Source organism: Rhodnius prolixus, unplaced genomic scaffold (genome assembly GCF_049639745.1).
Source record: "Rhodnius prolixus isolate KJV_2025 unplaced genomic scaffold, Rpr scaffold_10, whole genome shotgun sequence".
Taxonomy (NCBI): domain Eukaryota; kingdom Metazoa; phylum Arthropoda; class Insecta; order Hemiptera; family Reduviidae; genus Rhodnius; species Rhodnius prolixus.
In genome coordinates this window covers 2,319,710-2,345,074 of record NW_027411615.1, presented here as the reverse complement: position 1 = coordinate 2,345,074, position 25,365 = coordinate 2,319,710, and the positions used below count along the sequence as shown (strand labels likewise).

Genomic DNA, 25,365 nt, shown 5'->3' with positions numbered 1-25,365 from the left:
CTATTTCAAAAAGTCTAAAGCCTTATAACTTAGTGCAAAAATCTAATCGTTCTTTCATAATCGCTTTACAAGAAAAAGTATACAATATTATTGATAATGAGGTTTAAAAATTTCTTCTTTGATAAAAGTTCCACTGCAGCCTAAGTGATTCTTCTGAATCTACCATTATTACTCTAAATCTACAACGAAATAGTATCCACAGCAATTGGCTGAAGGGGTTATGACGTTGTGAGAGGAGCTGAAGAGTTTTTGGATGTCCTTTCCGTTAGTATAGATCCTGAATAATGGTTTGGTAAACTCTCGAAGTTCTTATTGCTGACAGAGAGAGAGAGAGAGACTTGTAACTTCTGAGGCGAGAGATATTTTATCCCAGTTCAAAGTCTCATTTTCTCTGACAAGAGAATATTAAATGCTATAAAAATCTACTAATGTCTTAGTAGGGGACTGCTTGGCAATACTAACGGGGATTGGTAGCAAAAATTAATTTTTTCCTGTTTAGCAACTGAACAGTCAGGATGTAGTATATCGAGTTTGTACCTCGAATGGTATATGAGGAATCATGAGGAGCGTGCGTTCACGAGATCCTCTTTTTAGCTTTCCCTTCCTCATGCGTGCAAAGCACGAGTTCCTTGGGACTTTTCGTTTTTGAGTTGGACACAAACTCACTAGAAAATTCCAATTTTTTAAATTTTTAGTGGTTTTTAAATCTTTTACTTCTGGTGATAACTCTAATTCAACAATCTGACCCGGTAAAAAATCTGTCAACAACCGTATAACGTTATCTTACAGCATTTACTAAATGAAATTTAGAATTTGTTAAAAAAAAAGGCCAAGTCAAAAATCCCTGGGATAGATTGTGATTTGTAGAAACCACCTTATTCCCTCCAAAAAAAAAAAAGAAGAAAAATCCAGGCAAATGGTTAAATTATTATTGATAGACTTATGATAATCTACAGTACACTAAGTTGAGAGGAAATCTCGCAGCGATATTCGAGAAAAACTGGAAATACCGCAGTTCCAGTAATTGTAAAGTAAGAAGTAAAGATAAATTTCTCCTGTAAACTGTCAAATAAATCCAGGGCTTACACAGGTAATCGAACTTAGAATTGCAAAACTTCTTAGTTTTTTAGGACCTAGCCTCTAACCGCTCGGCTACCTTAGTGCCAGTTTTATTAATAGTATTTGGGCTATCAAAAATCAATAGCTGCATTAATAAATATATATTAAAAAATACTAAGTTAATAGTTGATTTTTAGATATTTTGTTCACATACACTTTAGCGAATATCAAAACATGCATCACCGTTATTAACTGAATATCGAATCGCCTAACGATCACTTGCCAGCTTGTAAGAGAAAATAAGAAAATGAAAAATGAATAAAAAGTTTATAATAATTCCAAAGACAAATTCTATGTATTCCAATAGTTTGTAAAAATCTGGCAAAGTTTTGATACTCATGCGTAAAGGCATTAAGTTAACATAGGCATGCTCGTCTTTAATGTATTTATTCGTGATTCATAAATAATATAAGCTATTTATTTATTTTCCTTTTTTTCTTTATAGATAAAACTGTATTTTTTAAAATTAACTTTTATTAGTTAAAAGTATTAAATGTAATTATTGTTTAAACAATTATAAAAATATATACATTTGAACATAAAATATATAACATTTCAGTTTTAACTTGAATAATTAGGGTTGCCCCATACTCAAAATGATGCATTAATAATTACTTAAAGCATACAAACAAAGAAACCTTTGGGGTGTGTCTCATGCATTTTTAATTTGGCAACTAAAAAAACTTAGGTACTAAAAATATATGTTATAATGACTTACCGAGCACAATTCCAGCAATGACACCAAACAATGTACAGAATAAGAATAGATTGTCAGACATCCAACGTCGACACGTTGAGCGATTGTCCTGTCCATCGGGTGCCATCCTTGTAAACAGGTAATCTGGAAACAAAGCCGGCCCAGACATGGCGTTAAAATTTATTGTATTGGTAGCAATGGTGATTGATTGTGTTTAGAGAGGTTTAAAAGAAAAAAATTAAAAATAAAATGGTCTTTAAAGATGTAAAGCAAACAATTAGTTAGTGAGAATATGTCGCCCGGTAAAAATCGTTGATCGTAATAATATGTAGTTGGTTAGGCTACGGTATAGAGGAGAGATATATGTTTTGTAACAGTGTGTATAGCTTTAAATGGGTGGATAGGGTATTTAGTGGAAATAGGGAGCGACAAGGGAGTAGGGTGGATGAGGGGCTAGGGAAATGGTCCCTGGGTTTCTGCGCACCCCTTATCGATCTCATTCTACATGCTTCTCCCTTTTTTTTCTACCACCCCTCCATTGGGTGGTGGTTGGCAAACGCCTGCTTACAAGGTTCCCTTCCGAATAGGCACATTTTGCACTATCCGTTTATCAGTGCACGGGCTGTTGCGTTTCCAAAACACTTCATTTATTCTTGTTGATTTTTCTTTTTATTCACCCATTTCTTACCAGTTACGGGTATTTGTCTAAAAAATTTTAATTTCATCAATTTACTACAAAAAATTGTACTACCTCACACGCAGACTATGGGGCAGTATATATAACGAATTGAGCGACACGGTAGCCGAGCGGTTAGAGGCGAGACCTGCGAAGCTAATATGTATTGCGGTACTGGGTTCAATTCCGGGTCTTAGGCCATGGATTTTATTTAATGGTTAATAAAAGAAATTTACAGTAAAGTATGTTTGCTAGTCGCCACCGTCCACGACACCTAATTGGTAGTTGGACGTTAAGCCCCACCTGAAAAAAATGGGCGATTACTTTACTTTATGTAACGAATTTATTTTTGGGTTTCGTGAACCAACTACGTAGTTAAAATCAGCAGCTTCTAAAGTACTTCCTTATTTTTCATGATTTATTTTCATTTTTTGTTGAGACATTATGCATTCTCATTAAAGCCAAAGTAATGTATCTATATTTAAGTCAACGAACATTTAGTAAAAAGCTCTGAAGTCTAAAAAAAAATAAAGTAGTGGTAGTTTACTCTAAAATTGTACAATCAATAAAATATTCTGTCTTCTATTAATGTAAAATAAACAATAAACCTCTAGTAACAGGTTTAAACAATATTCTTTACAATAAAATTACACATTGTCAAATCAAACGTTCGTAAAAACGGTTCAAAATATTTCGTTTGTATATTTCGCATTTTAAAAACAAATATTTATTAATTAATTTGTTAATAATTATCATAAGGTTTGGTATTATTGTGTGATAAAGAATAATAATAATAAAAATAACTGTATGTAATAACTTTTGCGCAGCAAAAAATAAAATAATAATAATGGATCATTTGTTGGACGTTGAGCCACGCCTGAAAAAAATAGGCGATTACCTAATTCTTATTATCGTTGTCCAGATTGAAAATTACACTGAAATGATATTTTTAAATCATTTTAAAATTAAATCGAGAAAATCACAAAAAAAAATGTGAGCAATTCGTTAGTTAAATAGTAGATTCTGTTTGAGGTATTTTAATAATAAATTACAGAAAACACACAATCGGAAAACTGAAACATTATATTTCATTTGGGTATTACCATGGAACTCAGCACCATAACTTAGCAATCAAAATCTCTCAACCAGAAATAATACTTTTCTTGAAGAATTTTTTTTTCTTGATATTTTCTTTTGATTGAGCATACATTACACTCTTAGAGATCTATTTGCTTCCAACCAAACCCAATCACATTCTAATTTTACCATTTACTTCTTTTCTTCCTTTGATGTACACCAAAAAAAAAATTACAAACATTATTTGGAGTTTGTTTCTTCAAAGATAACTGTTCTCTTAAACTTATCATTTGATTGAAAGGGAAAAATATCAGCCTTAAATATCAGAGAGAGAGAAAAATATCAGAGAAAGCTTATTAGTTAAGTAAGCAAACCATTTGAAAGGTGAATAAAAAGACTTGTTATATTCTATGATTCAGAAAAACTGAATAGTACTTAGAGAACATGTGAATAGTTTATACGTTTGTTTTGCAAAGTTTTATTTGTCTATTCAACTCACTAAAACTGTCCATTTTAACAATTATGTTTGCCAATTTGATACAGCTCAAATTAATCTAATTTTCATTCGATCTAATTTGCTTTGGTCACTAACTGGAATTTAATCTGACAGCATATAATTAGATATTACTGTACCACGAACATCTGGAAATTATTATATAATACTTTTTCTTCAGAACGTATAACTGTCATTCACAGTTAGGTATTAATACAAGCGAAAAACTGGAGTTATATTAAAGAAGAAGTTTCGGTGCGTATAGAACTGTGATATGGGTAGAATTGTCTGATTTTGCTGGGGTGAGAAGTCAATGAACTTCCTTCATGTCTGCATTGCGAAAAGATATGCAGACATGTTTAAGATGTACCACCCACCCTTGAGATGTGCTCTGAAAATATATATGGGGAAATTTAGATGCAAACTGAGTATATAAAGTTCAAAGGAAATAGTTTGGTACCGTTCTTGAGAGAATATTTACTTTAATCTTACTAGGTAAAAAAAAAAGAATTCAAGATCATTTCACTGGAAATACCATATCGAGGTCCTCTAAATCCGAAAAATTTGGGCGGCTCACAATTCTTCTTCCAATCGGAGGAGAAGAATCTGGAGCTAGGTGTTTTTCCGAATGGCAGACTCTCCGCTTCCCTGAGCTTTCAATAAAAAGACTGGGAGTTTGCCATTGTTGGAATGGAGTGTACGCTCCCTTAAAAACCTCCCGACCTTTTTAATCCGGGAGTACCGAAATGTTTAGATCACACTAGACAAGTGGTTATCTCTCATCACCGGCACCCTTCACTTCTTAGAACTTCCATGGAGAACCGGTCTCCTTAATTTGAAGGAGTTATCCTCAAAATGTCAAGGGAGCGTTGGAGTGAGCTGCCTCAGGGAATGGTTATCCCTAAATGCAGGCTCCCAAGCGCTTCCTAGATCTTCCCTAGTTAATCTGGATAAATTGTTTTCCCAGCTGAAGAAGGTAAGTAGTCTCACTGGCGACAGTGGGGGGGGGGCAGATGGATCTATTTGATCGCAATTTGAGTTTAAAGAAAATCAGACCACCCATTTTCCAGAAAAACCTCAAAGAAATAAAATTAATAAAGCACATATAAATTAATAAAATAAATAAGGGTAAATCCCGTTGAAAATTGTCAGCTCCCTCCGAAAGCAATTATCATAATTTAAAATTAAAATATAACTCAATTTTAAAAATTTGACTCAAACCCAAAATCCTGGTAGGAGAAAGTAAAATTATGTAATGCTCTCGAAATAAATACTAGTAATAGTGAATCATAAAGGTGAAGTTAGCAGTGTCGGTTACTAAACTGCTAAGTAAGTAAAATACCGGTTATTTATATCTTATATTGATCTAATTTGTTCAAATAGTTCGTTGGTTTGAATAGTTTCAGTGTATTCAGTTTGTTGGAATGTTTGTTGCGTAGTCGCATAGTTATATCAATAACTATTTATTGAATCTCTTTTCACAAAATGAAACACGGTCTTTTAGTACTAACCATTAGGGATGGAATTTAATTTATAAAAATGGGAAGTATTTAGATATAAGGGAAACAATAAGGTATTATTCTACTCTTAAAATATTTTAGTAAAATGGGAGCCGTTATAAAGAAGATTATGGACAAAGGATATATTTTAATTATTAAATTTTAAGTAGCCTATTCATTTGACTTGTAAATTTTCTAGTTCTTTGATATTTCTGCTACTGTTACATTTATGTAATCATGCTCAAGTTAATGCAACGCTCAGTTCAAACTGAAAAATGTATATGCCTAATTTAGGAAAGATAATCATACTCGTAAATGTGGGTCTACTAAAAAAAACATTGCAGTACTTTTGACAGATAGTCAACCCTTCCAAACCCATCTCAAAATAATTGAAGTGAATCTGGCTTAATATATAAGCTTGTAGAATTGACAAAGAAAATATTGAATAACATTTTATTCAATAAAATTTGGAAATAACCATTTAGTACTTCTACTCCATTCTTAATGCCTAAAATTCCCACCAGGAGTTATTATTGTATCCATAGGACGGTTATTAGACAATTTGTTTTACTCTCTATTATTTGAGATTAGTATTTGAGCTGTAAACGTCCTCCTAGTGGACATCTCAAAAAATATTTGGGAATTAACATTGGTCTCGCGATGTCCTCTGAGAGTAATAATAATATGACTATCTGAAGAGGCAAAGCCGTGAGCAAATCGAACAATAAACCCGTCATTCTCTTCCGAACAAATGCCTGAACCTAAACACCACCACACCCTAGAAAATACCTCATGTGTTGTCTGATTGTTTCCTGGCTCTTACTCACAAACTCTCAGAATACGATCTATTGGTAAGACCCATTTAGGTAGAGGTTTTGTTTTCTTAATTCCAGTGTGCTTACATCCAGAAATCTGAGAGATATCTGTGAGAAACATAGAATCATCTTTTATTTAATTTATTTATTTTAACATTTTATCTAGTGCTTGTCCACCTTCAAATGCCAGAAGAGTTTTCTTATTCTAACAGCGCTCACTGCGATTTCAGCCAAGCGATTTTTAAACGATAAGTTTAAAACAAAATAGAGAAAGTGGTGTGAATTTTAACACCGCAGTTTTTCACAAATATCCCCACTCAAGAAAATTTTAACTTACTTATTTGAGCAGATTCTTTTACAGTTAAGAAACGGGTGGATTTACACATTACTCCAAATTGCTGTTTTAATCATTAGAAGATTTAAAACTTGTATTATATTTATGAGTATATAAATGTGTTCAGCAGAGGTGCACTATTAAAAACCGGCTTTTGAGTTTTCTAGGACAGCTAGAAGGGTTTTTTATTTCTACATAAGCATATCAATTTGGACAGAACGTTTTTGAGAAAGCATTGCTTTAATTGAGGTTAAAGTACTGTTCTTTTAAATAAAGGCGAACAATTCTTTTGGTTTAATTTATAAGTTTCAGAAAATATAATTTCTCTTGTGTAAAATGTGGTAAAAGAACTTTTTAGATTTTAATTATCTTTAAACTCAGTTCCTGGTCTTAAGATTGATAGTGAATCTGTTTTTAATGATAGAAGATAAATATTAACCAATAAAGTTTGATCTTAGTTAGTGTTCTCAGCCGCAGTTACCTCAGGAAGGAACATAATGTTACTAAGATGGGACGAGTGTGTATGTGTGACTGCGAAAAGTTGAGTACCATGTAAAGTGAGATATCTGCCATTCTGTTGACGATCTTGCTTGAACAATAAGCTTTACAGCCATCCATCAATGCTTTGAAGGTCAGGACTTAACCCATCCTCCTGCGGGACTCCTCAAGAAGTTTACTATCACTACTTCTGACCTTAAAGTACCAACCACAAACCACATACACACACGCACACTTTCTTATGGGCGGTTATATTGCTTAGTACACCACCGCTACGTAAACTTTAATCAAAAAACTTTTGCTAGATAAAAGTTTACAGCCATTTCTTCTTGCTAACTTAATATAGTTTCAGTAAGTTTAGGTTTGTTGAAAAACAATATGTAGTTCTTTTTGTGACTTATTTATAGCTTTAATATTATTATAAAATATCATATTCTTTTATATGGAATAAATGACAAATGTATTTAGGTACACAAAAATTACCTCTTTCTAAAACAAAGATTTTTGTCGAAGAGATTCTCAGGACAGAATTTTAGAGTTAGTTAGGTGAAGATATTGAAATATCTTATTAATATTTCCCAAGTTAGATCGCAATATTCTTTCCTGGGATAGTTTTGAAGGCAGAAGCAGTGATGAGGCAAAGTCCAGTTAGATTTCTAAGATTAATAATGGCGCTGAATCGCATGCAGAAAACGTAGAGTAACATATTTTCTCCTCCTAATTAATTTTGTTTGTGATAAGGCATTATGGTGAGCTTATAATAGTTTAGCTATCAGAAAAGATTAATATCTCCTGTTCCCGATAGTTTCTGTCTGACACACTCTATTGCATGAATTTCCTTCTGAAAGATACGGTTTCCTTTATCCAAAGACTTCTAGTGGCTAATCCAATGAACTAACAATCAATCTCTAAGCTCTTCAGTGAGTTGCGAGACTTCCACGATAACATCAAATACCACAACCAATAATATGAAGTGAATAATTATTACCAGCTGTCCTACATGTTTGGAGTACTAGCTCACTGATAAAAAATAAAATAAAATATTTTGCCATAATGATGGATGTTAATTAAGTTAATATGAATGAACATGATCCAGTTATTAAATCCTAACTTTGTTTAGTGTACAAGTACTTGTCATGATAGTAAAATCACATGACAATTGGTAAAATCAAATGAACTATATCATGAGAAATGTCTTGTCTCTAAATATTGGTCCCAGCTTTATTGACCAAATCGATATTGTGTAACCATCATCATGAGAATTAGAATCAATTTATTAAAAAAAACAAAAACGAAAAGAACAATTCTGACTCACCCAATTAAACGATTTACAATAGTTAGTCTAGTATTCAAAATGACGAGACCAGAAATTCAACTGACAGAGTTATTCATTTGCAATAAATATTAAATATTGTGAATTATTTAATTCAATCAGTTATTCTTACATAAATTAATATAATGAAGCTAAACTATCAAACAAATTCTGCTTTTTCCAAAGGTTTTTACTTCTAGTTTCTCACAATAGGTCGACCCAACTTGTACAATCTAGCATTGGCCTTAATAATAACTAGCAAATGCAGAAAAAGTAAAATTCCAGTGAAATTATGGAACAAATTCCATTTTTTCCAAAGGTTTTTACTTCTTACTTTCCAAAATAGATCGACCCAATCTAGTACAATCTAGCATTGGCCTTAATATTAACTTAAATTATAGAAACAGCAGCATTCCAGTGAAATTAGGACGCTATTTCCACTTTTCCAATGGTTTTTACTTCTTAGTTTTCAAAATAGATCGACCCAACTTGTACAATCTAGCATTGGCCTTATTATTAACTATCAACTACAGATACAGCAGCATTCCAGTGAAATTAGGACGCTATTTCCACTTTTTCCAATGGTTTTTACTTCTTACTTTTCAAAATAGATCGACCCAACTTGTACAATCTAGCATTGGCCTTATTATTAACTATCAACTACAGATACAGCAGCATTCCAGTGAAATTAGGACCCTATTCCCACTTTTTTCAATGGTTTTTACTTCTTACTTTTCAAAATAGATCGACCCAACTTGTACAATCTAGCATTGGCCTTATTATTAACTATCAACTACAGATACAGCAGCATTCCAGTGAAATTAGGACGCTATTTCCACTTTTTCCAATGGTTTTTACTTCTTACTTTTCAAAATAGATCGACCCAACTTGTACAATCTAGCATTGGCCTTATTATTAACTATCAACTACAGATACAGCAACATTCCAGTGAAAGTAGGACCCTATTCCCACTTTTTTCAATGGTTTTTACTTCTTACTTTTCAAAATAGATCGACCCAACTTGTACAATCTAGCGTTGGCCTTATTATTAACTATCAACTACAGATACAGCAGCATTCCAGTGAAAGTAGGACCCTATTTCCACTTTTTCCAATGGTTTTTACTTCTTAGTTTTCAAAATAGATCGACCCAACTTGTACAATCTAGCATTGGCCTTATTATTAACTATCAACTACAGATACAGCAGCATTCCAGTGAAATTAGGACGCTATTTCCACTTTTTCCAATGGTTTTTACTTCTTACTTTTCAAAATAGATCGACCCAACTTGTACAATCTAGCATTGGCCTTATTATTAACTATAAACTACAGATACAGCAGCATTTCAGTGAAATTAGGAAGCTACTTCCACTTTTTCTAATGGTTTTTATTTCTTACTTTTCAAAATAGATCGACCCAACTTGTACAATCTAGCATTGGCCTTATTATTAACTATCAACTACAGATACAGCAACATTCCAGTGAAAGTAGGACCCTATTTCCACTTTTTTTAATGGTTTTTACTTCATACTTTTCAAAATAGATCGACCCAACTTGTACAATCTAGCATTGGCCCTATTATAAACTATCAACTACAGATACAGCAGCATTCCAGTGAAATTAGGACGCTATTTCCACTTTTTCCATGGGTTTTTACTTCTTACTTTTCAAAATAGATCGACCCAACTTGTACAATCTAGCATTGGCCTTATTATTAACTATCAACTACAGATGCAGCAGCATTCCAGTGAAATTAGGAAGCTATTTCCACTTTTTCCAATGATTTTTACTTCTTACTTTTCAAAATAGATCGACCCAGCTTGTACAATCTAGCATTGGCCTTAATATTAACTATCAAATATAGAAACAGCAGAATTCCGATGAAATTAGCGAACAATTTCTGCTTTTTCTATAGGTTTTAATTTTTCACGATTGCAATGCGCTTGACAAAATCGTGAAATGTTCATGCATTTGATGAACAATGGACCTTGTTTCATAGGATTCCCTTTCTCATAAAGTTCTTCATTTCTTCATTCGCAATGATAAAGCGATCCTTTGCTAGAAATCAATCAATAATTTGATGGCTCCTTAAATAGTAAAAAATCAAATGTATTAAGGTTACCTATAAATAAAGTCTAAATGAACTACAAACAATGTCAATGCCTTGCAGTCATGCAATATACTCGTAAATAATGTGGGACTAGAATCATAGCGACAGTAAACTTCCGAAACCATGTAAGTTCGGAATAGTTAAAAAAAAAAGAAAGTTAATTGTTTCATCAGATATGCAACTTAGCATCCCTCAATGGTGTATTAATTAAATTAGTCTCAGTGTACTGTGCTACCATCTAGATTTGTTTGTAAAAACTCTAAGATAGACAGTGTCCAAGTTTCAACATGTAGTAAGATAACTAACCGATCGTTTAAGAGATGCTTTTACTAAACAGAAAGATTTTTTTCTTTAATTACATGTGTTTCGGTTCTGGATAGTTACATATAAAACAAGAACATTTTTTCGAAAAACCAAAAAGAAAGAGGTTAAAAAAATAATCAATATTTCACTGCGTTTTTGACAAGATTTGTGCTATTGAAATCATATATACGAGTATATATAAATATAGATACATTATAAATGGTGTCAGCAACCATGCCCTCACTTACCGATCATTGAACATTTTGCTCCCCAAGACATGGATACCTGCGAAGCTAAGATGTATTGTGGTACTGGGTTCGATTCCCGGTCTAGGCCTTGGATTTTATTTAATGGTTAATAAAAGAAATTTATAGTAAAGTATGTTAGGTGGTTATAGACTAGACCTGCAAAGCTAAGATGTATTGTTGGTTTAGTGGGGGGGCTCGATTCCCCGGTCTCTAGACCTTGGATTTTATTTAATGGTTAATAAAAGAAATTTACAGTAAAGTATGTTTGTCCACGACACCTAATTGGTAGTTGACGTTAAACCCTGCCTGAAAAAATAGGCGATTACTTTACTTTATATAAAAATATAATTCAGTTTCAGAAAGGACATTTGTTTTAGAAGTTCAAAGTATTTATTTACAACCCTGTCCTTACATCACGGTTAAATATAAATTTTATAAAATACCTATTTCCATTATTGTTTTATGTCAAAAAAGACTGATGAAAATTCCTTTAGCAATGGGTTTTCTGCGTCAATTTATTTAAATTTCTACCCAGATAAAACTCATAAGTCTGAATCCGATATTGCATAAATACTTTTAAAGTAAAAGAAAAGAAAAGCACCATTCAAATTTATTTCCCGGCCATATATATTAATAATTTTGTTTTTTAAACTCCTTTTTTAATAAATCAGTTTTTTAATAGAAAGTCAGGTAACCAAATTCAACTTTTGGGTTTTCACGAGGTATTGCACCTCAATAGTTCTCTAATAAATCGTTCGATTGCATCACACGCACACCATCAGTAATAAAATTGCTGACACCTTCTCTTGTGAGCTCATTTAATTATGTTAACAGTTTTTTTTTCCTGTTGTTAGTTTGATTTATTTTTTTTTGTTTCATTGTTGTAACAACAATTGTTGTTTTTGGCAATAAATTTCTACCAAAATTCCACAAACAAGAGTGAAAAAAATTGATTCATTGCAAGAAGTATCGCAATTCTAAAGATTTCCGTAGTTTTCGCTCATGTTGTATTATCTGAGATCTCATTAGTTTGACAAAAAAAAAAACAAACTTCGTAATTGGATCTGTACTAGTGAGTGTCTGTCTGTCAGATTAGTGTTTGATCAGAAAAAAAGTTTGAAATCAAATTTAATGTAGGTGCCTCCTTGGGACTTGGTAAGTAGAGTTTTAGACAAATTAATCAAACGCTCGTACCTTTTTATTGAAAAGATTTTTCCGTGGTTTTATTTAAACTTTGTACCTACACATTACTTAAAGTCTTTACGAGGATGAAATTAATCCTCTAAATTGCCTTCGCAGAATATTGTGAGGACTTATTATATGATCTGAACATAATTTTATGATAACGAAATGCATAACCAAAAATTCAAAATTAGAAAAATTAACTAGTGGATCGCGTTCCGGATACGATTAATAACGGAGTAAAAGGGTAGGGATTAACTGAACGGTTAGTAGGGTACCAGTCTCCCGAGATTTGATTCCTGCATACTCTTAGCATTGCTTTGACCTAGATGATGCTCCTTGCTTAATATTTGGTGATAATCAGTGTTGTCTGAAACTGGTACACTGTCCGAGACCGGCCGTGCCCTGAACAAGGCTTCACGCGCCTGTGACCTTAGTTGTTGTCACGCCTTAATTAAAAATTTGAATAATAATAATAGAGTAAAATAAAAATCAAGCCAGAATTACAGTAAAATTTATGAAATATGAATCGATCACCTTTGCGACTTATCTTCATTTGTTGCTGATGAATGTCCATCAGGAGTATCAGACCGTCACCATTCTAAATTCAGAGAGCCGTTCTGACAACCAAGGAAGTAGCAAAAGCAAACACTAATTATTAAAAGAATATCATGAAGCCAATTTAAAACATTATTTAGTTTACGTCACTAGATTTTTGAACCAATCAAACGTTGCTTAACACAATTTATGAGTATTTTTTATGTCATCTATTATAAATTTTATTATTTAATACTAACAATAATTTTTTTAGTCAAAATGATTTATATATTTTTATGTACAACTCATAAAACTTATTTATTTGGTTTTATTATTGTTAAATAACTATTTTATTGTTGATTTTTGTTTGCCTCCTCAAAGCTAGTACAAACAATTTTACTATGAGCTTTCTGTAATAAAAAAAAACAGTTGGCTCTGTTTGCAGTAGTCGACACTGGAGACCATTTTAGGTCTTTAAGAACAGGACTTGGTATCTTTACTAAACGGTACCTGGAATCATGAACTTCCAGTGTGGAGTTCTGTTTCCAGGTTCTCGAATAGAGTAATGTTTAGAGGAAGTGCAGGTCTTGCAGTGATTTCAGTAAAGTCCATCTATACAGCGGGACGAGTATGATGGTGAGTTTTACTTCGAGTACAGTTCCACTATCTTATCTTTCCCCGCTATAACAATATATACTTTTTGCCGTCTTCTTGTCCTTAGGAAAAGTGTCCATCAAGGACACTGCAGATTTCTGTTCAGATTTTCATAGTAAAGTTTTAGTCAAATACTAACGATTTATAAATTACAAAACCTTCAAAAAGAAGGAAACCAATTCTCTCTATCACAAACTTGTTGAATCAAACTTTGAACGTTGTGGAAAATCCGAAGGAAATCAGAATGAAAAGTACTTATAATATATTAAAGGACGGTTTAACTGGGAATCATATCAATTATTTACTGGCAATAACCTAAGACAAGTTATTGTTTGAGTTGGAATCAACTGACATTTCTTGCAGTTGAAAATGAGGAATTTGAGACAAATAAATGAATTACTATATATTAAATATTTACTTGCTACTAAAACATTATTTTTAGGGGCGGAATTAGAGGGAGGAAAATCTAAGAAACATAATTAGAATTAGGTCACAATTTGAAAATGTAAATGCCACAGAAATAGTATGTCCTATATCTTAAAATAAGCAACCCAAGCATTCTTATTATTTATTAATCCAGCGCATCTAATATTTATTTTAAAAATCAAGACATTCTAATCGAATAATAAAAGTACATGTATTCTAAAATGTATATGTTTGAATACATAAAATTTAAAAGAACTAAAATAAAAACAATCAATAGGGAATTTTATGTCGGCCAGTTTTTTTGGTACAAAAATTAACTGGCGCTGAACTTTCAATCTATTTTAACGCAATTATTACAATTTTAATTTGTTCAATATTCTTAGAAAATAAGTCGTAAAAGAGAATAGGTACGCTAAGTAAAAGAGGGGGCGATTGAAAAAAATTCCCTCTACTTTCACTAACATTTTTATCTTTTTCCTACTTTAACCGAACATTCAAATTCTCCAATGATAATTCTACGAGAAAAAATGTCTTTTGTAAAGTGATCGGCTTGCATCTCTGCAGCCACTTTTAAGGCAGTTTCCACAGAAAATGAGTTCCAACATTAAGTCCTACCTAAAACTTCACCATCAATATTTAGCAATAAAGCAAAGCAGTAATCGTAAGGCCTATTTTTTTCAGGCGGGGCTTAACGTCCACCTACAGATTAGGTGTCATGGTCTGGGGCGGAATCACATACTTTACTACTAAATTTATCTTCTAACGAACAAAAAATTAGTTACACACGGGATTCGAACTGGCGATCTCCTCCTACTAACAAATCCAAGTTGCAGACAACTACACTTCAGCTGCCCCTAATATTCAGCTATAAATGTTTGCAAATTTATTTAGAATTTAACATTCTGCGGTTGAACAGGAAAAAGAGAAATCATCAAAACCGCCTCCAATATTTATTAAAAATATTACCAACTACGTGGGAATGTGTAGAGTACTCACCAGCTTAGTCGGAGATAATAACTTCTCTTGTAAAGCACGAGCTAGCGACACCATGGTAACCGCCTGCACTGTTGAAGGATACCGAACAATCGTTAAGTACCTAATGTCACAAAAAGCAGACTACCATACGTACCAATTAAAAGAGGACAAGCCTTTCAGGGTGGTTCTCCGCCATCTCCACCATACCACACCCGTCACTATTATAAAGGAGGAACTGGAGAAACTAGGTTTCTCAGTCAAAAATGTGACAAATGTCATAAGTACTACTACCAAGATTCCTCTACCTTTGTTCTTTGTGGACTTACATCAAGGTCCCAATAATGAAGAGATCTTCTCACTTCACAGTCTCCTTTACACCAGAATCAAGGTGGAAGAACCTTTTAAAAAACGACTAATCCCTCAATGCAAGAGATGCCAAGAGTTTGGACATACGAAATCTTATTGCAACCACTTCCCAAGGTGTGTGAAGTGTGCAGGACCACACTGGTCCACTGAATGCGTTAAACCCAGAGAAGAACCAGCAAAGTGTGCCAACTGCCAGGAGAATCATCCTGCAAGCTACCTCGGATGCAACACCCACAAGGAACTGCAACGACTCAGAAGAGGATCGCCCGTCACAAACAGAAGAAACCAGCCATCTCCAACGTCCAGCCAAGCGATTTTCCTTCAATTAATGAGCCTTCTTCTCAACAGGTTTCAACTCCTTCTCCATTAGCTCACTCGCCCAAAACTTATGCTCAAGCCACAGCAGAAAGTCATAAACCTTCGACTTCTCACTTTGTACCTCCAGCACCTGCAGCGACTGACATCACCTCACTTCTAACCACTTTCCTCAGTGACTTCAAAACAATGATCAGCCCACTGATAACTCTCCTTACTACAGTAGTCACCCAAATTCTGCCCAAGATGTCATGAACACTCCATCAAAACAACAGTCTCTCCTCATTCTTCTCTGGAATGCCAATGGTTTGAGCGCCCACAAAGACGAACTGGACTTTTTACTGCACAATAGACGAATAGACATAGCACTCATTACAGAAACACACTTTACGAGTACGACTTACTTTTACATTAAGGACTACATAATCTACCGAACAGACCATCCTGCAGACCGACCTCAAGGTGGAACAGCGATTCTCATTCGTCGATCTCTATCACATTACGTGAATCCTAGCTCTCCCACTGACTCTTTGATGGCTACCTCCGTTTCTTTAAATATCCTACCTCTCCAAATCACAATAGCAGCAGTATACTGTCCTCCCAATAAAACCATCTCTCAAAATGACTTCCTTTCCTTTTTCCAATCTCTTGGTTCTCACTTTCTAGCGGGCGGGGACTACAATGCAAAACATCAGCAGTGGGGATGTCGTGTCACAAACCCACGTGGACGGACTCTTCTAAACTCACTATCAACCTCTTCCTATTCCGTAATCTCACCTTCTAATTCCACGTATTGGCCTACATCTCCACGGAAATCACCAGACATTTTAGACATTTTCATATCATCTAGAGTACTTCCTTCCTCTTGTGACATTTCTACTACATTTGACCTATCCTCTGACCACTCTCCCGTTTTACTGGCTTTAAATTCTCAACCCACCTTCAATTCTAGTTCTCCTTCACTTATCACTGGACCGACAAACTGGGACCTCTTCAGGAATATCGTTGACAAGCAAATAGATTTACGCACCGCCTTAAAAACTGCAGAAGACATAGACGTAGCAGTCGACCAACTTACTAAAACTATTCAACAAGCAGCCTGGACAGCTACCTCTTCTCCAAAACCAAGAAAAGCGCCCCAGAACATATTACTGCCTCTAAATTTAAGGACTCTACTGACAGAGAAAAGGAAAGCGAGAGCAAGATGGCAACGGACCCGATATCCATCCGAACATAGACGACTAAATCAACTAACAAGACTTCTCAAACGGGAACTGTACAAACTAAAGTCAGACATTTACAGTCAATACACATCATCCTTAACAACATCAGACAAATCTCTTTGGTTCTGTACTCGCAAAATTCTGGCATACAAAGACTGTTCTCCTCCTTTACTGCATGACAACTCTACCTGGGCGAAAACAGACCAAGACAAAGCTAATCTCTTTGCCACTCACCTATCTAATGTATTTATTCCACATCCGGACATGAACGATCAGCTGCACGAACTAAACATTGAAGAGGACTTAGACTCACCCCTACAACTCACCTTACCTCCTAAAGCCTTTAATCCTTCAGACGTAAAGTACATTATTAAGCAACTACCGACTAAAAAATCTCCTGGCTATGATCTTATAACTAGTAACATTTTACGCAACTTACCAAAAAGTGGTATTCTCTTTCTAACTTACATCTACAACGCAGTTTTACGAACGACTTACTTTCCAATGCTCTGGAAATACTCTATAGTGAAAATGATACTGAAACCCAATAAACCTACACAGCAACCTAGCTCCTACCGTCCAATAAGCCTTTTACCTGTTTTTGGGAAAATACTGGAGAAGCTTCTGCTAAGACATCTAATCCCTATAATAGAGGATTTGCTACCTGAACATCAATTTGGTTTCCGCGCATTTCATTCAACAACTCAACAGCTGCACCGTGTAATAGATACCATATCCTCTTCCTTGGAGCGTAAACAGTACTGTTCGGGTGTCTTTCTCGATGTGGCTCAAGCCTTTGATCGGGTCTGGCACTCGGGTTTACTGTACAAACTCAAAAATCATCTTCCTTACACCTACTATCTGATCTTAAAATCTTATCTAACCGATCGGTACTGCCGCGTTCGTCAAGGGCAGGCTCTCTCATCCTTTATACCTATAAAAGCTGGAGTTCCTCAAGGAAGCATACTGGGCCCTTTCCTTTTTCTAATATACACTGCTGACTTACCTCTTTCTCAAAATACAATAGTTTCAACATTCGCTGATGATACTGCTATACTTTCATCTCACTCCGATCCGGTGCAAGCCAGTCAGAATATTCAAACTCACTTAAAGCTTCTCGAAACCTGGTTCCGAAAATGGAAAATTAAAATTAATGAACAAAAGTCAGTAAACATTACGTTTACTCTAAGAAAATCTGCGAGTCCACCAGTTCAACTGAACGGTGTAACGATTCCTCCAGCTGACGCAGTACGATACTTAGGACTGTACATTGACAAGAGACTCACCTGGAACCCACATACTCGACTGAAACGACAAGACGTGAACAGACGCTACAAGCTACTTAGTAGACTACTTGACCGCAGATCCAAACTTGACGTGAATCACAAACTGACTATTTACAAGACCCTGTTAAGACCCATATGGACATACGGAGCAGAAGTGTGGGGCTCAACCAAACCCTCTAACTCCAAACGCCTACAGACATTACAATCCAAAATCCTAAGGAAAATCCTGAATGCTCCTTATTACATTTCTAACCTTACCATACACACTGACCTACACATCCCTTTTGTCACTAACCTAATAAAGTCTCGCTACCGCAACTTTCACAGCCTCCTAGCTCTCCATCCTAATCCTCTTGTCCAACAACTCTCCTCTCCTCACCTTCCCGACAATCCTCCTCGACGCTTGAAGCGAAAATGGCCTAGAGATCTGTTGTGACTAAATCATTGCGAAAGAGTTTCACCAGTGGGTGATTGCTCTAATCATGTCATAACAAGTGAACTGAACCAGTAAGATCATGTTTACTTGGTGCAACAATTGTTGCAGTTGTAAATACACAAATAAAGTGAAGTGAACATTCTGCGGTTAGAATTATGAAATACTACTGTAAGCAATAGTAGTCTTTTCAAAACTGGTTTCTTTTGCAAACTTAATTAAAATAGTTCAGCCTCTAATATAGCATATTAATTTTTTGTATTCGCTAACTCTAACTGGGCGGATGTTATTTTAAAAATATGTTAGTTTAAGTTATTTATTTATTTTTCTTCTTAAATAAAATCTGTCAGTGAGTAAATCTGTGTCAAATAAATTTATCTACACAGATGCTGTACTAATTATAGTTTTACACAAATATTACTTTCGCTTATTTCTTGATAATGAATTTATTGCGTATTGTTTACCGCGTAAAATTAAGATTTAAACGGAAATGTTTAGTTTTATATTCATTGATTGACACACACAAAAAATTGAATAGCAAACTCGTAAGTGTGTATGTTAACTTGAGAGATGTGATGTTCTTCTGGAAGGTCAAATATGACAGGATAGAACAGGAAAGAACGGTTAAATTGGCTAAATTGAGAACCTTGAGATTTCTATCTACTCGAGCCAACTTTTGCTGTCATTAAGAAATTCTACGACAGAGAACTAAAGAAATAAAACAATAAGGAAATCAGAGAAGAGTTTGATGAACATTTTAGGATGAAATTAAGAAGGTCGAGTTGAATGAATTGAACTTACTAATTGGTAACCAAAAATCCATTAGGATAACAAAGGAAATTAAGTTTCCAAAGTTTCTGTTTTTCCTGAAATGGTAGGAAAAAACAAGTTTTAAACTCGGTCTGCTACTTTTTCATTTACTTATGTATTTGTTTAGGATATACCTCATTGCTAATGGAAAAAAGGTCGTGTTCACTCTTTAAATGTGGCAAAAATGTTCATATAAAGTATGTCCTAATTATCAACAGTGTTCAAGAAATCAACTACTGAGTAACTTTTAAACTGCTCATGAAATTTTTTAATAATAACTGCGTTAATGTCAAGAAGGTTAGACGTACATCAAATTTAATTGCTCCCTAATCAAAAAGACATTTAATTTGCCGTAATATAATGATTCATTTTGCGTAATTTTTTAATTTTTATTATTAATCATTAACAGACATTAACAAATGAGCATTTACAATTAAATCACTACATTCTAATTAACTAGTATTTTTATTTTATTGCTAATCATTCCAGTGAAATTAGGAAACTATTTCCACTTTTTCCAAAAATTTTTACTTCTTACTATTCAAAATAGATCGACCCAACTTGTACAACCTAGCATTGGCCTTATTATTAACTATCAACTACAGATACAGCAGCATTCCAGTGAAATTAGGACGCTATTTCCACTTTTTCCAAAAATTTTTACTTCTTACTTTTCAAAATAGGCCGACCCAACTTGTACAACCTAGCATTGGCCTTATTATTAACTATCAACTACAGATACAGCAGCATTCCAGTGAATTAGGAAGCTATTTCCACTTTTTCCAAAAATTTTTACTTCTTACTATTCAAAATAGATCGACCCAACTTGTACAATCTAGCATTGACCTTATTATTAACTATCAACTACAGATACAGCAGCATTCCAGTGAAATTAGGAAACTATTTCCACTTTTTCCAAAAATTTTTACTTCTTACTATTCAAAATAGATCGACCCAACTTGTACAATCTAGCATTGGCCTTATTATTAACTATCAACTACAGATACAGCAACATTCCAGTGAAATTAGGAAACTATTTCCACTTTTTCCAAAAATTTTTACTTCTTACTATTCAAAATAGATCGACCCAACTTGTACAATCTAGCATTGGCCTTATTATTAACTATCAACTACAGATACAGCAGCATTCCAGTGAAATTAGGAAACTATTTCCACTTTTTCCAAAAATTTTTACTTCTTACTATTCAAAATAGATCGACCCAACTTGTACAATCTAGCATTGGCCTTATTATTAACTATCAACTACAGATACAGCAGCATTCCAGTGAAATTAGGAAACTATTTCCACTTTTTCCAAAAATTTTTACTTCTTACTATTCAAAATAGATCGACCCAACTTGTACAATCTAGCATTGGCCTTATTATTAACTATCAACTACAGATACAGCAGCATTCCAGTGAAATTAGGAAGCTATTTCCACTTTTTCCAATGGTTTTTACTTCTTACTTTTCAAAATAGATCGACCCAACTTGTACAATCTAGCATTGGCCTTATTATTAACTATCAACTACAGATACAGCAGCATTCCAGTGAAATTAGGAAGCTATTTCCACTTTTTCCAATGGTTTTTACTTCTTACTTTTCAAAATAGATCAACCCAACTTGTACAATCTAGCATTAGCCCTTATTATTAACTATCAACTACAGATACAGCAGCATTCCAGTGAAATTAGGAAGCTATTTCCACTTTTTCCAAAAATTTTTACTTCTTACTATTCAAAATAGATCGACCCAACTTGTACAATCTAGCATTGGCCTTATTATTAACTATCAACTACAGATACAGCAGCATTCCAGTGAAATTAGGAAGCTATTTCCACTTTTTCCAAAAATTTTTACTTCTTACTATTCAAAATAGATCGACCCAACTTGTACAATCTAGCATTGGCCTTATTATTAACTATCAACTACAGATACAGCAGCATTCCAGTGAAATTAGGAAGCTATTTCCACTTTTTCCAATGGTTTTTACTTCTTACTATTCAAAATAGATCGACCCAACTTGTACAATCTAGCGTTGGCCTTATTATTAACTATCAACTACAGATACAGCAGCATTCCAGTGAAATTAGGAAGCTATTTCCACTTTTTCCAATGGTTTTTACTTCTTACTATTCAAAATAGATCGACCCAACTTGTACAATCTATCATTGGCCTTATTATTAACTATCAACTACAGATACAGCAACATTCCAGTGAAATTAGGAAACTATTTCCACTTTTTCCAATGGTTTTTACTTCTTACTTTTCAAAATAGATCAACCCAACTTGTACAATCTAGCATTGGCCTTATTATTAACAATCAACTACAGATACAGCAGCATTCCAGTGAAATTAGGAAGCTATTTCCACTTTTTCCAAAGGTTTTTACTTCTTACTTTTCAAAATAGATCGACCCAACTTGTACAATTCCAGTGAAATTAGGAAGCTATTTCCACTTTTTCCAAAGGTTTTTACTTCTTACTATTCAAAATAGATCGACCCAACTTGTACAATCTAGCATTGGCCTTATTATTAACTATCAACTACAGATACAGCAGCATTCCAGTGAAATTAGGAAGCTATTTCCACTTTTTCCAATGGTTTTTACTTCTTACTATTCAAAATAGATCGACCCAACTTGTACAATCTAGCATTGGCCTTATTATTAACTATCAACTACAGATACAGCAACATTCCAGTGAAATTAGGAAACTATTTCCACTTTTTCCAAAAATTTTTACTTCTTACTATTCAAAATAGATCGACCCAACTTGTACAATCTAGCATTGGCCTTATTATTAACTATCAACTACAGATACAGCAGCATTCCAGTGAAATTAGGAAGCTATTTCCACTTTTTCCAATGGTTTTTACTTCTTACTTTTCAAAATAGATCAACCCAACTTGTACAATCTAGCATTGGCCTTATTATTAACAATCAACTACAGATACAGCAGCATTCCAGTGAAATTAGGAAGCTATTTCCACTTTTTCCAAAGGTTTTTACTTCTTACTTTTCAAAATAGATCGACCCAACTTGTACAATCTAGCATTGGCCTTATTATTAACAATCAACTACAGATACAGCAGCATTCCAGTGAAATTAGGAAGCTATTTCCACTTTTTCCAAAGGTTTTTACTTCTTACTTTTCAAAATAGATCGACCCAACTTGTACAATCTAGCATTGGCCTTATTATTAACAATCAACTACAGATACAGCAGCATTCCAGTGAAATTAGGAAGCTATTTCCACTTTTTCCAAAGGTTTTTACTTCTTACTTTTCAATATAGATGGACCCAACTTGTACAACCTAGCATTGGCCTTAATATTAACAATCAACTACAGATACAGCAGCATTCCAGTGAAATTAGGAAGCTATTTCCACTTTTTCCAAAGGTTTTTACTTCTTACTTTTCAATATAGATGGACCCAACTTGTACAACCTAGCATTGGCCTTATTATTAACAATCAACTACAGATACTGCAGCATTCCAGTGAAATTAGGAAGCTAATTCCACTTTTTCCAATGGTTTTTACTTCTTACTTTTCAAAATAGATCGACCCAACTTGTACAATCTAGCATTGGCCTTATTATTAACAATCAACTACAGATACAGCAGCATTCCAGTGAAATTAGGAAGCTATTTCCACTTTTTCCAAAGGTTTTTACTTCTTACTTTTCAATATAGATGGACCCAACTTGTACAACCTAGCATTGGCCTTATTATTAACAATCAACTACAGATACAGCAGCATTCCAGTGAAATTAGGAAGCTATTTCCACTTTTTCCAATGGTTTTTACTTCTTACTTTTCAAAATAGATGGACCCAACTTGTACAACCTAGCATTGGCCTTATTATTAACAATCAACTACAGATACAGCAGCATTCCAGTGAAATTAGGAAGCTATTTCCACTTTTTCCAATGGTTTTTACTTCTTACTTTTCAAAATAGATCGACCCAACTTGTACAATCTAGCATTGGCCTTATTATTAACAATCAACTACAGATACAGCAGCATTCCAGTGAAATTAGGAAGCTATTTCCACTTTTTCCAAAGGTTTTTACTTCTTACTTTTCAATATAGATGGACCCAACTTGTACAACCTAGCATTGGCCTTATTATTAACTATCAACTACAGATACAGCAGCATTCCAGTGAAATTAGGAAGCTATTACCACTTTTTCCAAAGGTTTTTACTTCTTACTTTTCAATATAGATGGACCCAACTTGTACAACCTAGCATTGGCCTTATTATTAACAATCAACTACAGATACAGCAGCATTCCAGTGAAATTAGGAAGCTATTTCCACTTTTTCCAAAGGTTTTTACTTCTTACTTTTCAATATAGATGGACTCAACTTGTACAACCTAGCATTGGCCTTATTATTAACAATCAACTACAGATACAGCAGCATTCCAGTGAAATTAGGAAGCTATTACCACTTTTTCCAAAGGTTTTTACTTCTTACTTTTCAATATAGATGGACCCAACTTGTACAACCTAGCATTGGCCTTATTATTAACAATCAACTACAGATACAGCAGCATTCCAGTGAAATTAGGAAGCTATTACCACTTTTTCCAAAGGTTTTTACTTCTTACTTTTCAATATAGATGGACCCAACTTGTACAACCTAGCATTGGCCTTATTATTAACAATCAACTACAGATACAGCAGCATTCCAGTGAAATTAGGAAGCTATTACCACTTTTTCCAAAGGTTTTTACTTCTTACTTTTCAATATAGATGGGCCCAACTTGTACAACCTAGCATTGGCCTTATTATTAACAATCAACTACAGATACAGCAGCATTCCAGTGAAATTAGGAAGCTATTTCCACTTTTTCCAAAGGTTTTTACTTCTTACTTTTCAATATAGATGGACCCAACTTGTACAACCTAGCATTGGCCTTATTATTAACTATCAACTACAGATACAGCAGCATTCCAGTGAAATTAGGAAGCTATTACCACTTTTTCCAAAGGTTTTTACTTCTTACTTTTCAAAATAGATCGACCCAACTTGTACAATCTAGCATTGGCCTTATTATTAACTATCAACTACAGATACAGCAGCATTCCAGTGAAATTAGGAAGCTATTTCCACTTTTTCCAATGGTTTTTACTTCTTACTTTTCAAAATAGATCGACCCAACTTGTACAATCTAGCATTGGCCTTATTATTAACAATCAACTACAGATACAGCAGCATTCCAGTGAAATTAGGAAGCTATTTCCACTTTTTCCAATGGTTTTTACTTCTTACTTTTCAAAATAGATCGACCCAACTTGTACAATCTAGCATTGGCCTTATTATTAACTATCAACTACAGATACAGCAGCATTCCAGTGAAATTAGGAAGCTATTTCCACTTTTTCCAATGGTTTTTACTTCTTACTTTTCAAAATAGATCGACCCAACTTGTACAATCTAGCATTGACCTTATTATTAACTATCAACTACAGATACAGCAGCATTCCAGTGAAAGTAGGACCCTATTTCCACTTTTTCCAATGGTTTTTACTTCTTACTTTTCAAAATAGATCGACCCAACTTGTACAATCTAGCATTGGCCTTATTATTAACAATCAACTACAGATACAGAAGCATTTCAGTGAAATTAGGAAGCTATTTCCACTTTTTCCAAAGGTTTTTACTTCTTACTTTTCAATATAGATGGACCCAACTTGTACAACCTAGCATTGGCCTTATTATTAACAATCAACTACAGATACAGCAGCATTCCAGTGAAATTAGGAAGCTATTTCCACTTTTTCCAATGGTTTTTACTTCTTACTTTTCAAAATAGATGGACCCAACTTGTACAACCTAGCATTGGCCTTATTATTAACAATCAACTACAGATACAGCAGCATTCCAGTGAAATTAGGAAGCTATTTCCACTTTTTCCAATGGTTTTTACTTCTTACTTTTCAAAATAGATCGACCCAACTTGTACAATCT

General features: G+C 34.0%; 1 protein-coding gene across 4 annotated transcripts in view; it reads right to left on the bottom strand.

The window, feature by feature from the left end:
* Eaat2 (Excitatory amino acid transporter 2) overlaps window positions 1-25,365 on the bottom strand; it is a 112,171-nt gene that overhangs the window by 31,061 nt on the left and 55,745 nt on the right. For 3 of the 4 annotated variants that reach the window (XM_074133360.1, XM_074133358.1, XM_074133361.1), the window contains exon 2: window positions 1,838-1,960. In XM_074133360.1, coding sequence (XP_073989461.1) covers window positions 1,838-1,943 — 106 coding nt within the window. In that variant the 5' untranslated portion in view covers window positions 1,944-1,960. Of the gene's footprint in view, window positions 1-1,837; window positions 1,961-12,899; window positions 13,015-25,365 lie in introns of those variants that run through there. The other variant, XM_074133357.1, reaches the window with a different exon arrangement.